General features: G+C 45.6%; 1 protein-coding gene across 1 annotated transcript in view; it reads right to left on the bottom strand.

Annotated features, from left to right (window-relative positions):
* Positions 1-20,020, bottom strand: part of DMRT1 (doublesex and mab-3 related transcription factor 1) — a 53,433-nt gene that overhangs the window by 12,188 nt on the left and 21,225 nt on the right. Inside the window, exon 4 of the mRNA XM_088658460.1 lies at positions 12,831-12,993. Coding sequence (XP_088514586.1) covers positions 12,831-12,993 — 163 coding nt within the window. The remainder of the gene's footprint in view (positions 1-12,830; positions 12,994-20,020) is intronic.

Raw genomic sequence — 20,020 nt, 5'->3', positions numbered from 1 at the left:
CAGGGAGCACTCAGGGCTGATTTCCTTCAGAATGGATAGGTTTGATCTTCTTGCAGTCCATGGGACTCTCAAGAGTCTCCTCCAGCACCATAATTCAAAAGCATCAATTCTTCGGCGATCAGCCTTCTTTATGGTCCAGCTCTCACTTCCATACATCACTACTGGGAAAACCATAGCTTTAACTAGACGGACCTTTGTCGGCAAGGTGATGTCTCTGCTTTTTAAGATGCTGTCTAGGTGGCGAAGGGGCTTGAATAACTCAGAGAAGCTATGAGCTATGCCGTGCAGGGCCACCTAAGATGGACAGGTCATAGTGGAGAGTTTTGACTAAACGTGATCCACCTGGAGCAGGAACTGGCAAGCCACTCCAGTATCCCTGCCAAGAAAACTCCATGGACAAAGACAACAGGCATACTTTGGTTTAGCACAAATAAATATTGTTTTCTTTTTAAAGTTAGGTTTTCTTTTATTATTTTTGCTTATCTTTGTAGGATACAGATTTTGTAATTAGGGGCAGAGGCAAGGGAGAAGGGACTGCCATAATAGGGCACCAGTGGGCTTCAGGAATGTAGGGCAGAAGTTCAGAGAACCACAAACTAGTAAGCCGTTTGAGATAAATTATATCAAAATCCAGGATTTTCCAAATATATTCCTCTGCTGACAATACCCTCCATTATGGTCATCCTAGTGAAATAATTATTTAGCACATTGATGGATCACAGACCCCAAATGTTCCGAATGACTATCTGATTACAGCATTCTGAATATTTTGATAAATTATATATATTTTTTCTTCTTACCTGTCATATGGTAGAAAATGCGTAGGTATTTTCTTTTTTTATTATTATTATTTCAAAAGGTCTTTTGGAACACTGCAAATACGTATTTGCAGGGACATATCTTCTCGATATAGTATGAAAAGCAGAAGGGAGAACAAAATTTTCACACCCCACACCCTGCACAGAAACCTCTGCCATTATGGGTGGGACAGTTTAAAGACAATGGTGCCGTCCAAAATGGCAGCCAATATTAAGTTTTCTCCCCCATCTATATTTTGTGCGGAAACATATCCATACCCTGGTGACAACGGGCAAACCAACAATGAGACAAGGCTCATTGTTTCCCCACACTTTACAAAAATCACTGCATACTGAGCTGCCATTTTCGGCTGTAGTGCCATGCTTATCTGAACACTTAGTTCTGCCTTGAATATGCCTATTATTTCACAACAGAATCTCTGGCGCTGCTGATCTCCCCTTCTCACCAACAATGTTAAAAAACCATCAGGATTATCTCAAATGCCTGCCACTCAACTGATTCACTGTGTACTTTCAAACTGGATTTCATTCTTGGCACTTAGCGTACAAGAGACGGATGAAGGGATGGCTCCGTTCCACCTGCCCTATCAGAGCTCATATCATCCTTCCTCAGTACATGCCAGTATTTGTAGTTAGCTGGAAAGCTTGCTGTTAAATGATGGAACAAACAAAAATTAGCTAAGAAAGAAAGGAAGGACACTGGCTCTCTTTCCCCCCCCAAGTGCGTAACAATGGAGTCATATAGAGGGAATGTTATCAATAGAGAATTGCCATGTTAGGACAGAAAACACAATGATCGCGTTGGACCTACAGAAATGTCTTTTGGGATGGAGGACCATCTGACAAGTCTTTCTTTCTTCTTTCTTTGGCGATCCCTCATAGCCAAGTAAGATTGTCTTCCATAAGCACTGTTTTAACAGTGAGTCCTTAAGTGACTGTGGAGGCCAATTCTGGATCCACACGCCCTTCTACAGTGGGGACATTGGTTTCCGGGCGGGAGTTCATCACGGTGTGGATTTGCCAACCATGCCTTCCTCTTAGCACATTTCTCCCTTGCGTCCTGAGATCAAGTTTCTTCAAAGCCCGTGACACCTTTGGTCAAGGCTGTTCTCCAACTGGAGCACTCGCAGGCCAGTGTTTCCCAGTTGTCAGTGTTTATACTACATTTTTTTAAGATTTGCCTTGAGACAGTCTTTAAACCTCTTTTGTTGACCACCAGCATTACGCTTTCCATTTTTAAGTTCGGAAATAGAGTAGTTGCTTTGGAAGACGGTCATCAGGCATCTGCACAACATGACCAGTCCAACGAAGTTGATGTTGTAGAATCATGGCTTCAACACACTGATGAGAAACTATAGCTGCCCTCCATCCTGAACAGCACATGCGCCAATGACCTGCATTGGCCGGTGCAAAAACACAGGGGCGTCGCAAGGGCGCAGGGGATTCAAGATCAAAAGTAGGAGCAGTGCCGAAAAACAAGGTCCGTCTTGCCCTGGTTCAAAACCAACCCTTCGAAACTAGGATTTTCTGCTCCTGTTCTAAGGCACTCTAGACCTTAGCAGTGGTGGCCTAGTTCCATGAAGGGATTCGACTCTGTTAGCTGTGTAAACTTCTACCATTGCCTGGTTTCCTTGCCAACGATTGTATGTATTCCTATTGGCCCAGGAAAGAATCCACTGGAACAGGTCCTGTTATTGCCAGTAGTGTGTGTGAAGCAAAATGCTGCTGGGAGAGAATGAATCTTAGCCTCCAGTGTTAGAAACTGAGATATGAAAGCTAGGAGCTAAATGGCATCTTAAACTTACAGTTTATGGGTGCAACAATGGAATGTCTAGGCGCGCTTTTTTATAACAAGAATGCAAAGCTGAAAATGAATGAACTGCAGCTAAAATATTATGTTAATTTTTCACATGGTCTAGTCCTTTCCCTGCCCACCCCCCTAATATTCTTAAGAGGGTCTCTTCTCCAGTCTTCAGAGAGTAGCTGGAAGTGGGGAGGCAGAAAAAGCTCCTCCTTTCCTACCACTCTGCAGTTTCAATCTCAAATCTTCGGTGCAAGACTGCGCCCAGAGCTCAGAAATGGCTCATGCTAATGCAGAGTTTAAGGCACCAGAAAGTGTGTAAAGAATGGATATTTAAAGAAAAACTAAAGCAATATTGTGAAAATGCAAATCTCCTGACAGGTCTAGATTGAATCTTGAATATTAAGGGAAACTGTAAATGTAGAAAATTTTCTGGATATGTAACAGATATAACAGGAAATGCGTCAAGGTGAAGAATATGTAGAAAGCCAAGGAGGTGAATCGGAAGTCAAAAGTGTGTGTGATGTTAGACGATGTGTTGTTAGTTAATGTTCAGTTGTCACTGAGGTATTGTCTTTGTTTGTCTGTGTTGTTATATGTAAATCGTTTTGCAATAAAGTTAAAAGAAGAAGAAATCCCGTTGCAAAATGCAGCTGGAAAAATGGGAGTTTCGAACACTGTTAGCCTCCTAGTGGCCTATCTAGCTGGCAGTGTGATCCTCACACCGGGTACTTTCTCATTTGGGTCTGAAGGAAGAAAGTTTGGCTTCCACTCTTTGAGAGCGATTGGCCTGAGTGAAAACAAAACAAGGCACTTGATGTAGGCTGTATCTGAGAGGGTATACCATATTTGCTGCAAACACTGGTTTTCAACACTGTAATATATCTACCAACTAAACATTGTGATATATTAAAAAGTAAAGGTAAAGGGACCCCTGACCATTAGGTCCAGTCGTGACCGACTCTGGGGTTGCACGCTCATCTCGCTTTATTGGCCGAGGGAGCCGGTGTATAGCTTCCAGGTCATGTGGCCAGCATGACAAAGCCGCTTCTGGCAAACCAGAGCAGCACATGGAAACGCCATTTACCTTCCCGCTGTAGCGGTTCCTATTTATCTACTTGGATTTTGACGTGCTTTCGAACTGCTAGGTTGGCAGGAGCTGGGACCAAGCAACGGGAGCTCACCCTGTCACAGGGATTCGAACCGCTGACCTTCTGATCAGCAAGCCCTAGACTCTGTGGTTTAACCACAGCACCACCTGGGTCCCTGTGATATATTATGATGTCTGAAATAAGGGTGGAGCTATGCATATACAATCCTGCATTGTGATTTTTGCCGGCACCTGCTCTCGCAATTCGCGGCTCCTTGCGTGAGGCAGGGCAGATCTGAGCTGGCAGACTTAAGAGGGGCTCCAGGAATCTAGAGAGCGCATTGCCTGGCTTCATGGTTTTTCCCACATTGTGATTTCTGCATCGCACACACACAGACGCACCTCACGATTCACAATATATGGCTAGGTAAAAACTTATGAAACCAGTATCCAGCATGGACTTCAAACCAGCTTCAGATGATATATCACCCAGTCCTATGCGTGAGTTGAGGCCTAAGCCCCACCTCAAAATGCAAAATCGCATTTAGTAAAATCAGAGCACGGCTAACACGAGCAGTTATTTCAACAGAAATAAACTGAGCCAGTTCAGCTCCAAGAGACCATTACAAACTGTAAAAGAAATTCTAGCATTTAACTTTCCAGCCTAAGCCGAGATGACTGTGTCATTATAAATATATGAGTCTATTCACGTACATGGCACGGATATACCTTTTCCTAAAAATGTCACTGGCTTGCTAAAAAAAAAAAAAGCAAGAAAATGAATAGAATTCATTCTTATAGCATGAAGAATTAAGCATTTGGCTTTATACCAGCTCGGCAAGTTAGTCTGAGGGCCCGCTGCAATGTGCAGGTCTTTAAAATGAAAACCTTTGTCTCAGTAATACGAGCATATTGCTGGTACGTGAAGCCGACATGCACACAAAAATTACTTACAAGCTTTAGAAAATAGCAGCTTTGGCATTTGCATGCCTGATCTCCTTCAACAGGTCTACGGGGAGAAGAAATATAATTTATTAGAGCTCATTTGGCTCAGCAACAATGGCTTCTTCCGGGGGGGGGGGGAAACAAGGGGGAAAGAGTAGATTGTAATTGAACATAAGTAGCCTCTTGAGTGAATAAGCCTCCAGCAGCCTGAGGCGGAGAGGGAGCTACAACTGATGTACTACAAGGCATTACAAGAGTGCTGGGTGCTATAGCCAGCAATTATCCTGGTATTTAACCAAATCTATCGCTCATCAGCAAAGCGTTTAGTGGGGCAGTCGGAGCGAGACAGGCCGACATGGAGCACAGTTACTTAACAGTCCCCTGCAGCGATTACGCTTTCCCACAGCTCAAGAGTCATGTCAAATTAAACAACAACGCATTGACTTTTCGCTTCTAGAAACATTACGGCGTGACTGACAACTCCGGGATGCTGGAAGCTGGTGGTCGGAAGCTGGTGGTCGGTGGCTAGAACCTGCCGCCGGAGGTTCTACTTATTTGTGAGGCCGGCGTCCTCATCTCACCTCTTTTCTGGGGGAATTTCCTCCTGCGCTATTTTACAATCCCTTCCCGTCTGCTCTGTCCCTTGAAGGTTCTTTATTATCAAGTGATATTCTTCTTGAAGCAGAAGCCACAACCTGCTTTCCAAACCAGACGCTCTTCCCTTTCCCAACTAAATCCAGTTTGCCTCTGTTTGAGAAACCTATTTTTTTGTGTGCGTGGCATCCGTGGTCACCCAAAACGGCTCAGTGCCATTTTGCACCCAACTTGGTTCCCTAAATAGGCTCACCTGCATGCCGACAGCTCTCTTTTATCTGCCAGCAGCAGTTAGGCAGGCTAGAGAAAGAGAACGGTAGCTCCACGGGGTCATTGCCTAGGCAAGAGTCCCACATTTGAGGCCCAGCAGCAGAGATCAGCATTGCTAAGCCTCTGCTGAGAGCTCTGGTTTGACTGAGGGTTCATCAGATCCCACCCCAAATTCCTACTGTTCCTCTACAACTTCACCAGCCCTCTCTGCTCCCTCACCTGCCTGGTAGGTGGTTGGTGGGAGCAGCAAGCCTCCTCCTTGCTTCCACCTGCCACAGTCCCACCAGCCACAGAAAGAGCCAGCGAGGAGGCGGGTCAACAGGGCCAACCGATGGTCCTTCTCGCCACCCTGGAGGGAGCTCAGCGATGGCAGCGGCAAGAATGAGGGAGAAGAGCGAGCCCACAAGCTCCCAAGTGTGTATGAGAGAGGGGGGCAATGGTGGGTCTCTCCCCTAGGGATTGCCCTGCTCCATCTGCCCCCCTCCAAATTCTTTCCCACCTCCCATCTTCTTTGGCTATCTCCCTGGAACCTGAATTGGGAAGGCAAGAGAGAGCCCAGCAGCAACTCCCCCCCCCCCTAGCAGCCTGGGGACGGAAGCGAACCCTCTAGGAATTCACAATGCAAAGCTATCCCCACATTTGGAAATTGTGAACCAAGTCTACATAAACTCACCTCCTTGCTGATGGTGGCAGGACGTACTTAGTTAAATAATGAGGGTGAGTTTGGAGAGTCCAAAATCTAGCTTTCCTGACTTCTATACTTTATGTGGGAGAGAGAGAGAGAGAGAGAGCGCAAATCATGGAATGTGACTTGCCAATTTGATTTTAACCACCTGTTCAATAGGAAACTGAGACTATTAAAAAAGGCAAGTCGTTCAAACACCACTGAAAGCTTTTGTTTGGGGGGGGGGGCTATGAAGCTCCTAAAAAAACCAAAAACCCTCACCTTGTGTTTGAAGCAAAATGACTGAATCCCAAGATTTGCTGCACTGGAAAAACCATTTCTTTATAGGTGAGATTGTACCAGCAGAGACTCGCCAGGCATGAAGTTATGTTAGGTGATGCACTGGGGTGTGTGTGTGTGTGTGTGTGTGTGTGTGTGTGTGTGTGCAGCTGCAGATTTGATCTTAGGAAGCTGATTCTCCAGGTAGCTTTTCAGATGATATATAATTGCACGCATAATGAAAAGCCAATAAGCACATCATACACAACATCTAGCATAGCACCAAAGAAAATGCATGCACACCCACAGATACACAGAAGAGGTACACATGCGCACCACGCCATGGGCACATGCCTGCTTTACAGATACATAGGAGCAAGGACAACGGTGTAGGGGCCCTCCGGCATCTATGTACATATGGAAACTAAAGCACATTATATATTACCTAAATATATATAAAGCTAACTTTTTAGTCTTGAGAAAACAAAAGCTATCCTCATATAACAGCCAAATTCCTACATAACTCAATTCCGACATCTCATCTGGTGTGAACTGCACTCATTCCTAGTGTAAACCCCGCCGTGCTGTGCAATGATATACTGTAATGTCACCTCGCAATCTGGATTTACTATAAAGGGCTTCTGACGAGTTTCAGAGCAGTAAACATTGCAGCGAGGTGTATTTCACACTGAGCTGGTTTTTATGAAGAACACTTCACCGCCCAGCCACGGCACCCAGATGATGAATGGTGAAAGATGCATGACAAGCTTCATCATTGTTTGTAAATCTTAACTGTTCCTGCTCACTAACTCTGCAGGCAATTTTCAAAGACAGCGGCCGACAGAAGGACAGAACAGCTTTCCTGAAGGTTATTCAACTTGTTCTTGGCCTAAGCACGGGAAAATAAACTTGCTGGTTACCAGAACCCCGGCCTTAAGTAGGGTGCGAAGGAGAGCAAACTTCAGAAATGCCATCTTCATGATACCTTTCCAGCAGGCACTTCCATTGTCTTTTCGCTGCTTTTTTACTCAGCTAGCCTACAGGTAAAGGTAAAGGGAGCCCTGACCATTAGGTCCAGTCGTGACCGACTCTGGGGTTGCGCGCTCATCTCGCGTTATTGGCCGAGGGAGCCGGCGTATAGCTTCCAGGTCATGTGGCCAGCATGACAAAGCCGCTTCTGGCAAACCAGAGCAGCACATGGAAATGCCGTTTACCTTCCCCGCTGTAGCGGTTCCTATTTATCTACTTGCATTTTGACGTGCTTTCGAACTGCTAGGTTGGCAGGAGCTGGGACCAAGCAACGGGAGCTCACCCCGTCGCAGGGATTCGAACCGCTGACCTTCTGATCAGCAAGCCCTAGGCTCAGTGGTTTAACCACAGCGCCATCTGGGTCACCACTATTGCATGCTGAGAAAAGCAGGAGCACGACTGAGATCCCAGGTATGAAGCAGAAGTTACTGCACACCTAGAGACCCAGATCATCCCATTCGCAGGCCATGAAGGGTTGCTGATTCTAAGTAACAAAAGAATGCCATCAAACCCACATGGAAATTGTGTGATTTGCAGCTCTACCTTACATTTCCATATCAAACCTGGGAGGCCAGGGAGGCCCTGAACCAAAGCTGAACATTGGCAGTGGACTGGATGTGATTTAACAAACTGAAACTAAGTTGTGGCAAGTCTAAAGCTGCTCTTGGTCCATAAGCCTTTTGATCCCATCATCAGATTTCAGCTTGATTTGGATGGGATTTCCCACCTCTTGAAAAATCACTTTTTCCCAGGATGACGAGGAACCACGAATGAGAACTCTTTGGGTTTGGTCAGACAGCCAGCTAAAAATCCACCTAACAGTTACCTTGTTCAACCCATATTTGATCATGGGGGATTTTGTCAAAAGCCTCATTGACATCAAGATACACTATGTCCACAGCATTCCCCTGATCCACCAAGTTTGCAATTCCATCATAAAAAGAAATGAGATTGGTCTGGCAGGACTTATTTTGAGAACCCTATGCTGGGTTTTAGTACTCTCAGCATCCTTTTCTAAGTGCTCACAGACCAACCGTTGAATTATCTGTTCTAGGACCTTCCCTGGTATTGATGTCAAGCTCACCGGTCAGTAGTTGCCTGGGTTTCCTTTTCCCCTGTTTCTGAAGACGGGGACAACACTTGCTTGCCCCCAGGCTGCAAGGACCTCAACTTAAGTCATAAATTTAATCTAAGATTCATGCACTGGTGGTCATTGTGTTTGCAATATGAACTGACTGTGGTCTCTTGTTACCGTTAGTATTATTTTGATCGCCTCTTTTTTAATTGTGATGCATCTCCCCCCCCCTTTTCCTTCTTAAATTAGCAAATTTTATTTTTTAAAACTCCTCTTTTAATTTATTCATTATCAAGGCTTCTATCCTTTCCGTCATCCTAATGTCACAGGGCAGGTAACGTACCAACTTCACGGGCCGCTGGTCTGATTCTGGGTGCACTTCAAACTGATAATCTCGTCTCCTTTGCCCCTCCTGCCCCTTTCCATACAAACCTACAGCAGCATTAGTGACAGGAGAGTCTTGTAAGAAGCACGTTTGCTCGTAACAAAGGGGTCTGAAATCATGGGAAACGCAATGGCTGTTGATGCCCTAGGTAGGAACCAGGTCTCCCTAAGTTAAGTTCCCTAAGTTTTCTTTTCTTTTCTTCCCTTTATTGGGTTTTATAAGACTAATGTTATGCAAACAAGTATACCAAGCTTTCTCATGTCATTTGTATATCACAAAAATAGCATAATAAATGTGGAAAAATATCTACAACATATGTTTCATTATTAGTGGTCAATGTACAGGTTCTGGGTTCATGAATTGGTTTAAACAGGAAGGAAGGAAGGAAGGAAGGAAGGAAGGAAGGAAGGAAGGAAGGAGGGAGGGAGGGAGGGAGGGAGGGAGGGAAGGTAGGAAGGAAGGAAGGAAGGAAGGAAGGAAGGAAGGAAGGAAGGAAGGAAGGAAGGAAGGAAGGAAGGAAGGAAGGAAGGAAGGAAGGAAGGAAGAAGTTTGGTTAGGTTCCCTAAATTAAGGGTCATCCCCAGAACCAGATTTTAGCATGTAATGGCAGTCACTGCAAGACTTTCCATTGGCACTGATGGCACTTGTATTTGGGAGAGAGGAAAGAAGTGGCGGAGCCAACTGGAAATTGACCGGGGGGCGGGGCGGGTACTGCCTTACACAAAGAGGTGTTTTCAGGAATTAAGCCTTTAAGATTGTTTTCCAAACAATTTGTTTCTGAAGTCTTTATTTGCCTCCCCTGTCTCTAAAAAGATGCTGTGGGTGGAAAGACCGCTGGCATAGAATCATAGAGTTGGAAGAGACCACAAGGGTCATCCAGTCCAACCCCCTGCCAAGCAGGAAACAGCATCAAAGCATTCCTGACAGATGGCTGTCAAGCCTCTGCTTAAAGACCTCCAAAGAAGGAGACTCCACCGCACTTCTTGGCAGCAAATTCCACTGCCGAACAGCTCTTACTGTCAGGAAGTTCTTCCTAATGTTTAGGTGGAATCTTCTCTCTTGAAGTTTGAATCCATTGCTCCATGTCCGCTTCTCTGGAGCAGCAGAAAACAACCTTTCACCCTCCTCTATATGACATCCTTTCATATATTTGAACATGGCTATCATATCACCCCTTAACCTTCTCTTCTCCAGGCTAAACATACCCAGCTCCCTAAGCCGTTCCTCATAAGGCATCGTTTCCAGGCCTTTGACCATTTTGGTTGCCCTCCTCTGGACCTGTTCCAGCTTGTCAGTATCCTTCTTGAACTGTGGTGCCCAGAACTGGACACAGTACTCCAGGTGAGGTCTGACCAGAGCAGAATACAGTGGTACTATTACTTCCCTAGATCTAGATGCTATACTCCTATTGATGCAGCCCAGAATTGCATTGGCTTTTTTAGCTGCTGCATCACACTGTTGACTCATGTCAAGTTTGTGGTCTACCAGGACTCCTAGATCCTTTTCACATGGCTATGGGACAACCAGATCCCCCACTCTGGACTGAGCCACCATCGTTCTGTAATTAGAAAGCATCGTTTCCTTGGAAGCTGCAAGATATAATAATAGCACAGTATATAACCTTGCGTGGAAAAAAGAAAGTCGGAAGCTTCTCACAAACTTCCCGCTATTCACAAAAGAAAAATATAAATCAGGCTTATATCTCCTCCCTATCATATCTCCTCCCTATCAGCGCAAACACACACAGAGAGAGCATAAACAGGCAGTTAACTCCGCAGAACAACATTAATGAAATGGTAGGTCTAACGGTGCTAATATATGAACTGGCGAAGCCACCATAAAACGAAAGTTACACCTCAGGATTCGGAGGCAAGTAACAGACTTTGTGAATTATGAAGAAAACGCCGCACACTTTGGTTATTAGCTGTGGTTTAAAGGACATGCCTCCCTCTCGTCTCCCTCTGTCAGATAAGAAATCTTGCTGCCTAATAACCACCGTGGCCGCAACACTTGAGGAATAGCTGGGGCTCAGAAGTAGTTTTGCTGCAACACCGACTGCTTTTCCAGTTTGTGGGTCAGCATTTCTGCCCCATGTTGTTCTGACAAACACATCTAAGGGGTCAGGGCAAATGTTTTACTAGAGAGAGAGATCAAGAGAAGCAAAAGAATAAAACAAAGGGTGCAATTGGAACCACCGAGAGGTATTTCCTATTGCCCCTCCCAAGTCAGGCACAAGGCTTGGGAAATGGGACAGATTTGGCCATCAGCAAAAGAAAACCGAAAGTGACGGATAAAGTCCTCTTCAGGAATTTCCCCAAACATAGATGAGGAACAGCAGAGGTACTCCTCGCTGCCCTGAGCTGCCTCCGGGTGCAACTTAACTCTTATTTCCGCAGCAAAATAATTAATCATGGTGGTGTTCATATCAATGCACCCAAAGATCAGATCGAATTCTTCACCCGCTGGAGTCAAGTTAGCTAGGCAAGCTCACTTTTTTGGAGAGTCTCCACCCCCATAGTCCATCCCGGACATGAAGGTTCTGCTTTGAGAGCCTTCTGGGTGTTCCCTCCCTCCAAGAAGTGAGGATACAGGGAACCAGGCAGAGGGCCTTCTCGGTGGTGGCGCCCACCCTGTGGAGCACTTTCCCACCAATGTCAAGAGATAACAAACTATCCGACTTTTAGAAAACATCTGAAGGCAGCCCCGTTTAGGAAAGTTTTTGATGTTTGATATTTTATCGTGTTTTTAATATTCTATTGGGAGTCGCCCCGAGTGGCTGGAGAAACCTGGCCAGATGGGCGGGGTATAAATAACAAATGATTATCATATTATTATTATTATTATTCTGAGATCTGGTGCAGAGCAATTTGCTTCGTATGCGCAAAGTGGTGGTGCCAGGAATGTCCCTGGAAGGCAGCTGCCAGTCAGAGCAGACGACACTGCGCTGCATGGACCAATGGTCCGACTCGGAATAAAGCGACTCCCTATGTCCCATAGCCCTGTCTCAAGAGTGGGGAGCATTTTTTACTTCGAGGGTTGCCCACATTCCTATGGTTGGCCGAGACAGAGGCTAGTTTCTGCACATGCTAAATTACTTCTCATCCTCCTTGCAGACAAGCAAGAGGCGTTGTGACAGTTTGAGGGCTCGGGGGAGAGAGGTGGTGCGGCGTATTTCAAACTCTTTCCTTTTAGTTAAAGTTTTGTACGGGGTTCCACGGTCCACACTCTTCCACCTGAAAGGGAACTTCGCATTGCGTTGCGTTGTTTTAGGGCGCAGACTGCGCACCTGCGGCACCAAAGAGATTTGTCTGGCTCCGGACTGAAAATGCGCAGCGTTTGTTTGAAATGATCCATGGGTTGGCAAAGAGGAAGGGCTATTAGGAGGACCATCAAAAAAGTGTGCCACGTCTTTTTATTCACACCCTTCATAATTGTACCTGAGCTTCTCATGTCGGCAGGTCCCCCAGCTATGGAATAGCACTCCGTCAGAGCTTGGGAAAACTGCTGGAGCTCAGTAAATTACACCTCCCGGCTTGTCCGCAGCTGATTGATGAGTGAACTTAGGGAACAATATCAGTATGTGGAATATCGTTTGAACCAGTGGTCAATAATGATTGAAAACAGGGCATTTTCTGCAGTTTACGAACATGCACAACACACTTCTCCTCCGCTTAGAATCAAGGCCACATTTGGGGAGGCATAAATGTACTTTTAAAAGCCACCACCCCTTCTTGTTTTTTAAAAATACCCGATTAGAAGAGGAATTTAACAGGTTAGTACAGTAGGAAGGGGAAATACCACGGCAGCCTAGGGGATGCCCTGATTGTTGGACCACAAACCCCCCCCCCATTAGATCTGGTGGATTATTAAATCTGCTTACCATTTGCTTTCGTTTCAGAGAAAGAGGGGCTCTCCTCAAAGGTGAAAATCTGGGGGACACAGGCAGGAGCCCCAACGCTCTGGCCCAAGTAGGAGCCGGAAGGATAGTAAGAATGCATTCTGTACTGGGAACTCACACCATGGCGGTTTTCTGGGCTTTTCACCTGGTTAGAGAAAAACAAGAAGAAAATATGCCTGTTAAGCCGATCAGAAGCAGGAGAACAAAAATGGAGTTACTTTTAATGCCCCCCCAACATAATTTTTTTGACCACCAGGCAGAACACTGTATTTTTCTTGCACTGAATTTGTAATTGAAACTGTCAGTCTGAGAATCCCTTGTGCCTGGAAAACTCCATTTGCTCCCTGCAAAAAGGCATCGCCAGGGTTGGTGTTCTAATTTTCTGAAAGGGTTTTCAAGCTAGAAGGAGATGCTGCTTTCCCCAGAGCTTGGAAAGGAACTCATTCTAGTTCAAGATGTCCCAAAAGGGAACTAATTCCAGTTCATGGTCGTCCCTCTATGGAATGAACCAGTTTGATTCACCTTCAGTTCACGGTTCAATTGAAGTTCATCCATATCAGGTATAGGCAAACTTGGCCCTCCAGATGTTTTGGAATACAAATCCCATCATCCCTGACCACTGGTCCTGTTAGCTAGGAATCCTGGGAGTTGTAGTCCCAAAACACCTGGAGGGCCGAGTTTCCCTATGCCTGATCCAAATGATCCTTGATAATTTATTTCCAGCATTCAGAATTGTTACAAGCTGCTTTATGAAACATACTTAAGAAGACTAAGAAAAAAAAATCAAAACATACACACAGAAGAATGTGAATTGTTTCACTTTGTTTCCCCCAACCATTATGATCTTTAGGCTTAGAGGCCCAAAGATTCGGAAGCTTAAGAAACACATGGAGAGATGAACCAGAAATTGTTTTAACTTCTACCCCAAAATGAACTAAATTCATGTTCCATTCACTTAGCATTTACGGGAACTACTTTGAAGTGGAGAGATTTTTTTAACTAACGCAGAAAACTTGGTTAAAAATGAAGCAGTTGATTCTAAGCACTGATTACGTTTCCCTGTTTACTGTGGTCAAATGACAGCATTATTACTACTCAAAGGTTTTGCAAGCTTTGGTAGCAGCGATTCTGAAATGTGCAATGCTTGCTTGACCAGAACTACTTGTGGGGCAAAAAGAAAGGGGGATGTGTACATCAAGGTATTCTGTTCAGGCCAAGGGGCAAGAAGGCAGGTTGGTTGTCACAGCACCACAAAGAGCTTCTGGTTGTGGGAATGTTCAGGGTGGCAGGAGAGGAGATATTGTTTATTAATATCCTTCCTAACTTGTGGTAGCAAGTTCCTTTAGTTCACAGTTACATTCTCCTTTTTAATTGCACGGCAGACAGCTGGTTGCAGGCTCGTGTGAGCCTCTGACTATTATACAATTCAGTCTGTCTCAGATTGAATTCTACGTTCCTGCTAAGTTCCCTTGAATCCCTTGTAAAAGAATAAAGACGCCACAATCTTTTTCAAAGTCAATGAAAGAAGTTGACTCACATCAGTTCAGAGTTGGATTCCTGAAGGCAGACTTAGTTACAAATATGTACACGTGGATCTACCCCATATGGGGGAATGATCCCAGTGCTTCTGCTAGCTGAGAACTTAACAGAGCAGTCCTAGCTGGTCAAACGAAGAAGAAAGTCAAAAGAGGGAGGTGTGCTGCATGATTCGTCCTTTTGTTACCTGGACAGGTGAGGCCACGCCCACCTTCTATCACATGCAAAAGGAAAGATGCTCCAGCCAGGAGGAACAGGCTGGGCCAAACATTCCCTCGCGCGTCTTCTCTAGCATTACAAGGAATGTTGTACTTGACTGCCTCTCATGGGTGTGCAAAAAAGGATGGAAGCAAACGGAGGCCTTTGGGTTGAGCTGCTGGGCCTGCCATGCCAGAGTCTCTTTGATGTCTGCAGCTGGATGTGCAGAGTCCACACAAATGGAAAAGCAAAGACTAAGGACAGCAGCTGAAGAACAACCAGAACCCCCTGAGCTCTGTGAAGGCAAGAAATGAGAGTGCCAAGCCTTTTAAGCTCATCCCTCCCTCCTCCAAGTATGTACACAGCCTGTCCTCTGTTGTGATGCTTCCACATTACACAACCACTCTCTGCACAGGTTGGCTTTTCAAGCCTGCTCTCCATGCCATGATCTCTCTTTACTTTCCCCCCACCATGCATCCCCTAAAAATAATCACTGGACAAGGACAATATAATTTTAGCATCTATTAAATGGCCCCCACTAGCCACTGGGGCTGAAAGGAGGTCTGGTTTGTTTTCTTTCTCCAGAGGATGTGGGCAATGACCTGTTTCCATTCAAGCCTTCTTGTTTTCCTCTCATCTCACCCATTCCTTAAAAAAACACCCACCTAAAATCCCAGGACCCAATGAATTATTACAACTATTATTATTAGTATGTGGTCGCTGGCTAGCAAGAGACATGTTTTATAATCTTATTACCCGCACCAGGTCTGTGAACCACGGTACGACCGACAGACAGAGGCTAGGCTCTGCAAACAATATGCGCTGGATTAACCACTGGAGAAAATCTAGAAAGCTTTAGGCTTTGTTTTATTAAACTGTTTAGAATATATACCACAGTAAATCTGAGCCACAAGGTTTCCTTTTTATAGAGCTTAGCTACCCTGTTTTATAGAAACAGTAAAGAACCGGCGAGACATAAAAAATGCTTGACCTTAGCACTGCATTACAAAGGGGACCTGGAAGATCATTTGCCCAATGAAGATGACGGGAGTCGCGTCTTTTAGCTCCAAAACACACTGGGCATCCTTGCCCCCGTGTGCCACCAAGGGTGTGTGTGTGTGTGTGTCAAAATTACACCATTGATTCTGGTGGCAAGGGAAGAGGGCAAAAAGATCTGAGCAGGGAATTACTAACTGTGGCTCTTATCAGAATGAGAAACTGGGCGCTGATGCAAATCTTCCCAATGTCCCTTTTTATGCGCCTCTTCTAGCTTCATGTTCCACAGCCAGGATGGACCTGAGACCAATGGAAAGCTGGACTGGTTGCACACCCTCAGGGGCATTATAACACATGTGCCTTAGTCTTGCCGCATGTTCTTTGCCTCTCAAAGGAAGTGCACCTGTTGTTCACGACTCCCTGGTCCTGAATGGGGTAACTGTGCCCCTGAAGGACCAGGTGCGCAGCCTGGGAGTCATTTTGGACTCACAGCTGTCCATGGAGGCGCAGGTCAATTCTGTGTCCAGGGCAGCTGTCTACCAGCTCCATCTGGTACGCAGGATGAGACCCTACCTGCCCGCAGACTGTCTCGCCAGAGTGGTGCATGCTCTGGTTATCTCCCGCTTAGACTACTGCAATGCGCTCTACGTGGGGCTACTTTTGAAGGTGACCCGGAAACTACAACTAATCCAGAATGTGGCAGCTAGACTGGGACTGGGAGCGGCCGCCGAGACCACATAACACAGGTCCTGAAAGACCTACATTGGCTCCCAGTACGTTTCCAAGCACAATTCAAAGTGTTGGTGCTGACCTTTAAAGCCCTAAACGGCCTCGGTCCAGTATACCCGAAGGAGCGTCTCCACCCCCATCATTCTGCCCGGACACAGGTCCAGCTCCGAGGGCCTTCTGGCGGTTCCCTCCCTGCGAGAAGTGAGGTTACAGGAAACCAAGCAGAGGGCCTTCTTGGTGGTGGCACCCACCCTGTGGAACGCCCTTCCATCAGATGTCAAGGAAATAAGCAACTACCTGACTTTTAGAAGACATCTGAAGGCAGCCCTGTTTAGGGAAGCTTTTAATGTTTGATATCTTATCTCTTTTTTATTTATATTTTTAATGTTTTGTTGAAAGCATAGTTGGGCAGGTTGAAAGGCTGGCATCTCCTTTGCTGTGTCTGGAAACTCATTAACTGAGTCCGCAGGATTATCACGGCCAGGCGCAATGGATGCGCGGCAGCTTTCCCACATCCCAAATCAGTGGCTTTTCTCATAGGTTAACTTGGGGTAGCTAACCCCCAGACTGCAGGGCCGATAGACCCCTCTCCAGAAATCCCGCTCCCTCCCGCAAGACTTCACTGATTTGGTCAAAACTAGAAAATTATGGAGACACAATGTGGAGGTGGACAGAGAAGTTTCAACCTGTCCACCTAGTAGTCCAGGACCCCAATGAGATATGCAAAGAGTCCCCTCTCCCAGTCACTGGATTGACAAGGTTGCAGGTTCCATCCCTGCCTATTCCTGCGTTGAAGGAGGGTTGGACTAGATGATCGCTAGGGGTCCCTTCCAACTCTACAATTCTAAAATTCTATGATGTGTGTGCTTGGACAAGGATATGGAGCAGCCACCCCCAGCAAGGCCGCCAAGGAAAAGAAATAAAAGAAATAAAATAAAATACAAGAAAGAAGATTCCACCTAAACATTAGGAAGAACTTCCTGACAGTAAGAGCTGTTCGACAATGGAATTTGCTGCCAAGGAGTGTGGTGGAGTCTCCTTCTTTGGAGGTCTTTAAGCAGAGGCTTGACAGGCATATGTCAAGAATGCTTTGATGGTGTTTCCTGCTTGGCATGGGGTTGGACTGGATGGCCCTTGTGGTCTCTTCCAACTCTATGATTCTATGATTCTTAATAAAATAAAATAATAAATAATAAAATAAAATAAAATAGGGACCCCAGAGTCCATGAAACCATGGGTCACTCAGAGCTTCAAAAGTCGGAATTTCCTGTGTTACCATGTTAAATTATTACTGCTAAGAACTGCGTGGAGCCACCAAATTTTAATTCTGAGACCTACCAGCGGACCTTTCCGTTGTGAGGGGAGAAATAAATAAATGGTGACCCCCACCGTCTGTCTCCCTTGAGTTCCAGGGTGGGAAACGCAAGCGCCATCTATATCTGTCCCCCCGTGATAGACAAACTTAATTAACCTTTGCTATTCTGTTCCAACCTACTGTTTAAGACAAAAGCATTGACCCACAAACAATATGTTACCATCAGAATCTCAACTGCCGTGACATCAAGAGATATGGCCCTATCAGCACTATTGGAAAATAAACAGCCTAGATTAGCTTTCCCAAGAAATATGGATTATATTCATGTCACACTTGAGCTGTCAGAAACATTAGGTTACTTTTAGCATAAATCTGTATTGTGAAGGCTATAGCTTATAAATACATTGTAGGATACGCTGTTGGCATGGCAAACCTGGAGCATTTTTAGATTCGTGACAGAATCCTGCAATAGCTTCGTTTCTTAAATTTGGACAGCCTTTTTTTTCCTAGACTGGTCAAGGGTGGTTAAAAAGCAAAATCTGTTTCGCATTCAAACGACGAATTAGCCTTCAAGCACTCTCTGTTGTCCACTTTATTCACACCAACGCACACTTCATGAAAATAAAAATTAGGTGCAAGCCCTTTCAGGACAACATGGGCCAGGTTCGTATTTTGCAGGGAACCACGGTTAGCGGCTGACCCTGGGTGAGCAGATCCTTCCCGCTTTGCTCCTCCCCTCGGAAAGAGCAGCAGCAGCAAGCCACGATCCTTGGCTTTGCATGGTGTCCAAACCAGGGTTCGCGGATGGTTCTACTCAAACGACCAGGGACAGTGAAACTGCGTCTCGGCTTCAGACTGTGGTTTGGTTGGGGCGAAACGGCAATTCCCAGCTCACACAAAATGGGAAGCCAAGGATCCGGACTTCTTGCTGGTGCCAGAGGGAGCCACCTGCATATTCATAATAAGACGCGGAGCTCACCTGTTTCTCTTACTTACAGGTGAAACTCGGAAGATTAGAATATCGTCAAAAAGTGCATTTATTTCAGTAATGCAACTTATTATTTTTTTCTTTTTCTTTTCTTTTTTACAAATGCTTTCTTTTGGAAATTCCACAGTAATAAAACAAATACAAAAATAAACATCGCTATTACATTTCATTAATTACAATCCATTTATGATTGACCCGCCTAACTACAAAGAATGACAGTGACAACCAATAAAGGCTTGACATATCTTGCCTTGCATGTCATGCATCTATCTCATAGATTGGTTTCACCTTTTAAGTTGCATTACTGAAATAAATGCACTTTTCGATGATATTCTAATTTTCCGAGTTTCACCTGCAATTTGCTTTACGTCAGAGCTTCCCAAACTTTCCTGCCTACTGCCCACCCCCTTTTAAAAAAATTACTCATTGCTCCCCTGGAAATCTACCCTCTGAAGACCTGTGGGTAGACTTTAAGATGGATCGGTTATAACTTGCATTCCCTCAGCCAGTAAAGCGAGATGAGCGCCACAACCTCAGAGTCGTCTGCGACTGGACCTAATGGTCAGGGGTCCCTTTACCTTTACCCTCTGGAAATAAGTCACCGTCTAAAGGTAAAGGGACCCCTGACCATTAGGTCCAGTTGTGAACGTCTCTGGGGTTGTGACGCACATCTCGCTCTATAGGTCAGTGGAATCTATAGGCAGTGGAATTTGCTGCCAAGGAGTGTGGTGGAGTCTCCTTCTTTGGAGGTCTTTAAGCAGAGGCTTGACAGGCATCTGTCAAGAATGCTTTGATGGTGTTTCCTGCTTGGCAGGGGGCTGGACTGGATGGCCCTTGCGGTCTCTTCCAACTCTATGATTCTAGGTCGAGGGAGCCGACGTTTGTCCGCAGACAGTTTTTCCAGGTCATGTGGCCAGCATGACTAAGCCACTTCTGGCGAAACCAGAGCAGGGCATGGAAACGCCGTTTACCTTCCCGCCGGAGCGGTACCTATTTTTCTACTTGCATTTTGACGTGCTTTCAAACTAACAGGTTGGCAGGAGCTGGGAATGAGCAACGGAACTGCCAATCTTCTGATCGGCAAGACCTAGGCTCTGTGGTTTAGACCACAGTGCCACCCACGTCCCATAAGTCACCATCTAGATTTCCACAAATCTGGTAAAGAGGTCTCCACAGTAGCTCCGAGAAATGGAGATGGCCCCTTTGGTCAGGCAAATGTCCCTTTCCATCAATTACAGCCCTCCTGGTGGACAGAGGGTGGAGACATTTTTGGAGACTCCCCTCGGAGGACTCTAATGAGGGCAGAGGTGAGGAGGGCAACATTTCCTTCGCTGGGGAGGCAACTACTTTCAGAGACCACACTCCAAAGCGCTTAAAAGGATGCCGGTCGTGTTTTGTTTCTTTTAAATC

Source organism: Zootoca vivipara, chromosome 15 (assembly GCF_965207765.1).
Source record: "Zootoca vivipara chromosome 15, rZooViv2.hap1.1, whole genome shotgun sequence".
Taxonomy (NCBI): Eukaryota; Metazoa; Chordata; class Lepidosauria; order Squamata; family Lacertidae; genus Zootoca; species Zootoca vivipara.
This window is presented reverse-complemented; position numbering and strand designations above follow the sequence as displayed.